Genomic DNA, 6,000 nt, shown 5'->3' on the forward strand with positions numbered 1-6,000 from the left:
AGGCCCAACTAAAAAGAGAAAAACAAAAAAAACATGGCCTAATCTTATCTCACTCTCTATCTCCTCTCCGACTCTCTCTCCGACTCTCTCTCTTCGAGTGAAACCACGAGCAGCCGCCGCCGCTCGTCGCCGAGAGGGCTGCTGCCCGTCGGAAGCTACTGTCGCCGCCGGGGAGGTCGCTAAGCCGTGCTGCCTCGGTTCGCTGCCGTCGCAGGGCCGCAGGGAAGAAGCAGCTGTCGCCGTTCACCCGCCGTCGCCGCCTGCTCCAGCGCCGCTGCTGTCTCGCCGGAGAGAGGAACGTCGCGGTCGTCGCCGTGGGAGGCCCAGCCTCCGAGACGTCGTCGGCACCGGGAGAGTCGAGCGCGGCATGTCCGCCGCTACCCGTCGCCGGCGGTGACTTCTTCTCGTTCGAAACTACCCCGAACGACCCCGAATCAGCCCCCAACACGCGTTTTCATTATAAAGTTAAGTTCTTTCGTAGTTTCGGTTACGTACGGCGATCGTTTGGTTGATTCTTAGTTGATGTTATTTGGTTGGGTTATGGAATACGAAGGTGTAAAAACAAATATGCAAGGCTATAATAATCTCATGCTTGGTGATAGGAAAGAATTATACCTTCAAAAATGGTTGAATTTGGTAGAAGAAACACAAAAGATGGTAGCTAAAACTTCCTCCCTTCCTCTCGGCAATCTCCCTCTCGGCTCCTCTCACTTTTTTTTTCTTTGTTTTCTTTGTTGTGTAATGTGAAGTGTCCGAGAATGGATTAAAGAGGAATGGTGGTGGCTCTTGGATGGTAGCATTGATGAGGAAGATGGAGAGGTGGAGAAAATGGAGAGTCTCCTCTTTGAGAAGGAAACCGTCGGCCATAAGGAGAAAGCAAAGAAGAGGAAGAGAAGGGGGGGGGGGGGGTTTGGCTTGGTCCACTTTAAATTCATGCTTGGGCTTCAATAATTTATTTTGGTTTGGGATCAATTTAATTGGAAGCCCAAGTTAGAAAATAATATCATTATTTGATGGATTAAAAGAGTAATTAGGATCCAAGTTATTTTGTAAATAATTGGACTCTAATTTATTTTGAAAAACTCAAAATAAGTTCATACTTTATATTTTCGTATTTTCCTTCGATAATTAAAATTCACGGGTCTTTATTAATTTTGGTTATCTCGTTCTTCACAACTAAAAAAAATTAAAGTACGTTTAACGGCACAACTTATATTTGGTGTTGTCCCAAATATAATCCCTTCAACCATTCTTCGATTTACGCACGTCGTCTTCCAAAAAAAATATTCATCTCCACGTATTTCATTCGTCTTGATAAATATAGCAATATCGTCGTCATTCTTTCAACGAGACCTTCAACATGTCTCTCAATGTTCATAAAAAAAAGACGTTCCAAAAAAAATCACATCATCACATAGAAACCATACTATTTTCCAAAGCACATTTAACGAGAAACATAGCATGCATAAATATTTTATATTAATTATTTCATGGCATGCTTTAATTTAGTACTTTAAAAGTACGAGCGTTACAAGTTGAAATAGTGTTACTGGATCCATATTATTAGTAGTGTAGTTGAATTTCAATATTAAAATTTTCTTACTTTTCATTGACAGGCTCTAAAGGAAATAGTTCATACTTTTCAGAGACGGATGAAATATAAATTAACACAAAAAAAAATTATCATCTTAGTCGTGACAAAGAAAAGGGAAGATGACCATCACGAATGGAACAAAAGATGTATATACTGTATAATTTATGAAGTTTAGGGAGCATTGATTATTTTATTTGTTTTGGTTTAACCACAGGTGTAACGAACAGCGCCTTCGGCAGAATTCGACTAATCCTGTTCGACCGGGCTTGCGGATTAAGGCCAAAAGTCTCCCAGCGGGTGGCGGGGTTTGAACTCGTTATCTCAAGGTCACCACATCTCCGCGCTGCGACCCGTTGGTGAGCATTGATTATTTAATGATAGTACAATGTATAGACAATCCAATTAGGCCACTCTTTAATTTATTGTATAATTTACTTACCATTGTTATTTAAAAGTGTATGTACTTAAGAAATCTAAAACGTATTTTTCAATGTAACCGTAACTATCTAAAATGTCATTTCAATGTAACCGTAACTACTAGAAAATCAGCTTTCACGACACCTAGAAATGTCAACATAAATATACTGATACTTCGCCTATAATGGAACTTGAATCAAATAACCGATGTAATAATAGGTTAAATGTAATGATAACATGTAATTGTAGCCCGGGCATTGAGAAGGAAGGACGCTTTCAGAGGCGAAAGGCCATGGGGAGCAATGGCGGATCCAGGAATTAAAAATGGTGAGGTCGGACGAGAAAATTAATATAAGGAGTAATATTTAAATATATAAATTAGTAATAAAAATACATTGCAAACGAAATATCTCTATTTTATATTAAACGCGATAATTGACTTCTACGAGTATTCATGTTTTGAAGCTAACTTAAAGTTATTTCATTGGAAATAGCTATGAATATATCTTTTAGTCGTTGTTCGTGTTCAACATCTATCAATATCTAAAGTGAGAGTTTTTGGGGAACTTTTTTAAATGCCAATTTTTCCTTATTTGGCAGAAAACTGGGCATTATAACTGCTGTATTTTTAAAGTTTTTTTAATCAATTTTAACCTGTTAAATATAGATTGATTGTAGTATTTTGTGGAAAGTTGTGTAGAGACAGGCCTACAGCTGTCATCTTGAAGGCCTACTTTTTATATACTATTCTATTACAATAGTTACTATTACATATAAATATAAAATATAACAAAAGAAATCCTAATAAACTACTAAAAAATAAAACTAAAAAGTAATAAACCGTGATTAAAAGATGATCAATAAACTAGTAATTTATAAATAAAGTTTAAACACTTATATAAAGATAAAATTGTTAAAAAGAAAAGTATTGATTGTATTTTTTTAATTAATAAAAAGCTCAAACCTAAGCCAAATACATAAAAAGAAGGGAAAAGCTGCGCTGCTTGAGGTCTAAGGATGAATCGTGGGGCGGAGTTCCGGATGTCGTGGGGTCGGGGGCTGTTGGGAGGAGTCTTCAGGCTATTCTCCGGGAATGGCGGTGGGGTCGGCCGACCCCGCGCGACCCCACCCGCATCCGCCGCTGATGGGGAGATATCGTCTGTGATCCATGGATCTCCGATCGGGAAACCGTATCCAAGCTCCGTGCGCTCTTTGGACTTTTCAAACTTAGCGAACTGAAACATCTGTGTAGTTAAAGGAAGGGAAATCAACCGAGACACCGTTAGTAGCGGCGAGCGAGAGCAGATTGGGGGTTTGAAGAAAAACAAAGACGTCTTGTCAGAGCCACAACAAAATAAACGTCATAAAAAATAACATATAATGTCATAGCAAGTGTTTAAGTAATTTAAAACTAAAGTAATTTACTTTCTCATGTAGGATATTCGTAATTACAATTTTCACCTATAATTAAAATCAACTTTTTATTATTGTTTTTATTTATTTCAAAATGATTTTATACTTTTCACTTCCTTCCAAAAAAAGGCTTTAATTGCTATTCTTTTATGTTTTAAAGGATCACCTGTCATTTATACTAAAATCAAAATCATTTAATTTTAGCGTAACTATCAAATTAAATACTGATTTTACTTCAACAATTTATAATAAACTCAACCTTCAAAAGAATAATCTCTATTCACAAACTTTCCATACTTATAAAATTTGGAAAAGTGACAAGTATGAGATAGGTTTTGGAGCACCATTCCATCTATTTGCCTACTTCATTTAGGTTTTACATTAGAGATGATCTTGAACAAAAAGAATGACACATAATAGAATTATGGAATTCCCATATTAGTTGAAAAGAAGAAATTTCTGACTTTGAATTTCACATTTTGGGAGATCCCTTTCGATCAGTCATGACTACAAATACATGATGATCTTCATAATCCTTAACAATATAATATGCGAATTTTCACAATAGGTTATCACAAAACAATTTGATTTCAAATTGAAGAAGAAAACATTTAAATAAAGAACCCAACAATCGTATACATATTATATATTGGGATTACAAATATGTGAATACGTATATCCACAATTTCATAGGAAATATTATGCGTATCTATATAGGATTCATAGCATATTAATTAGACGCATACCAAAATATATAATAGTAATTTCTTTTATTTTCTCAATTTGTTTGAATCATATTTTATTTTAAGATTTTGTTCCTTAAATATAAATATATTCACAAGCGTATTATGTAAATAAAGGATTTCCTTTAGTAACTAAATCTTAATCCACGCGCAATTAAACGCGTTTTCCCTCCTATATAAAGCGTCGCCCCAAACTCTTGAATCGAGAAAAAGTAAAACATATTTCCTCTCCTCTCTCCCAATGGCAAAAAATCAAGCAGCAATCGCGCTAACCCTAGAAGAAGAGGCGGAGAAAGTCTTCAGCAAATTCGACACCAATGGCGACGGTAAGATCTCTCTCTCCGAACTCGGCGACATACTCAACGGTCTCGGCTCCGCCACTTCCGCCGACGAGGTCAAGCGCATAATGTCGGAGCTCGACACCGACGGCGACGGCTTCATCGATTTGAAGGAGTTCAAGGTGTTCCACTGCGGCGGCGGCGACGGCGACAAGGAATTGAAGGAGGCGTTTGATCTGTACGACAAGGACAAAAACGGTAAGATCTCCGCGAACGAGTTGCACTCGGTGCTCCGCAGCCTCGGAGAAAAGTGCTCGCTCAAGGATTGCCGGAAAATGATCGGCTCCGTCGACGTCGACGGCGACGGCTGCGTGAATTTCGAGGAATTCAAAAAGATGATGACTAGGCCTTCTTAATGATCGGAATTTCATCTAACTGCTGCTTTTTTACTTATCTATTTTTCCTTTTTTGAATTCGAATTTAAGCAACAATTAGGAGTAGTTTTCTAGATTTCATGTATAGAATTAAGAATTTCATCTCTATTGTTCGCGATTAAAAGAAACTGTTGAAAATTGGAACTGCTTTGGTGATTTCAACGGAACAGTTGACGGTGGATTTGTCACGGGTAAAAAGGGGGATTTCGTTGGCATTTAATGGAATTGTTATGAAACAATCGTTGGCATTTAATGGTTGAAGATTGAAAATAACTTTTGTGGTTGAATTTGATTATTAGGATACTCAACGCGGAGTTAGATTTATGGGATTGAGACTGGTGTTGATTAAGCAACGCGCTTATCTTTATTGAAAGACAACTCTTTATACACTTGCATCTTGAAAGCGCCAGCAGTTGCGAACTTTTAAACTACTACTATTACTTTATCTAATAAATAAATAAATGTATGTGTTACCGAACATGAAATAAGTCATGAATCATGATTTATGTATTTGAGTTGGCTGAGGCTCTTTTTTGCCATGTTTATAACTGTGTCCCCAAGTCTACAACCAATTGAAATTAGCAGTCGTTGAAAGTACTCCTTCCCCAATAATTATCCAATCGGTATGAATTTTAAGAATTGTCCACTATGATTCCGGCGCAGATTTTTAAGTTAATTTAAAAAATTAATGAAATATAAGTCTTATTTTCATACTCATTTCATTCTAACGCTGATTTTCAAGTGAATTTAAAAATTTAATGAAATATAAGTCTTATTTTCATACTCACTTCATCCAACTAAATTGAGGGGATGCCCTGCGCACAGTAGGGGACTGTTTAAATCACATCATTTTATAAACAAAACGTAGCTATACTTGTTTTTATTCTTTTTCTCTTTCCTTTTCTTTTATTTAATTATGCGTGTGGGAAATGGCACACCACCTGTTGTGCACAGGAGATCCATTTCCCTAAATGTAGTCAACTTTTGAGCACGAAAATTAAGAAATTATGTTGAAAAGTAGAAGAGTGGAATTAAGTAGGAAAAATAAAGGTGGGTAAAGTAGGTGATGAGATTAAGTAAAAGTGATGTTTGTTTTTTTGTCAAAAAAGAAAATGATTAAC

The 6,000-nt window shown here is 36.7% G+C and overlaps 1 protein-coding gene across 1 annotated transcript; it reads left to right on the forward strand.

Annotated features, from left to right (window-relative positions):
• The first annotated feature begins 4,364 nt into the window (after window positions 1–4,364).
• On the forward strand, window positions 4,365–5,132 carry LOC121772741 (probable calcium-binding protein CML18). The gene has a single exon (XM_042169950.1). It carries the CDS (start codon window positions 4,409–4,411, stop codon window positions 4,859–4,861), a length of 453 nt encoding a protein of 150 aa, XP_042025884.1. The 5' UTR covers window positions 4,365–4,408; the 3' UTR covers window positions 4,862–5,132.
• Window positions 5,133–6,000: the final 868 nt, after the last annotated feature.

The sequence above is a fragment of the Salvia splendens genome, chromosome 16, assembly GCF_004379255.2.
Source record: "Salvia splendens isolate huo1 chromosome 16, SspV2, whole genome shotgun sequence".
In the NCBI taxonomy this organism is placed as follows: domain Eukaryota; kingdom Viridiplantae; phylum Streptophyta; class Magnoliopsida; order Lamiales; family Lamiaceae; genus Salvia; species Salvia splendens.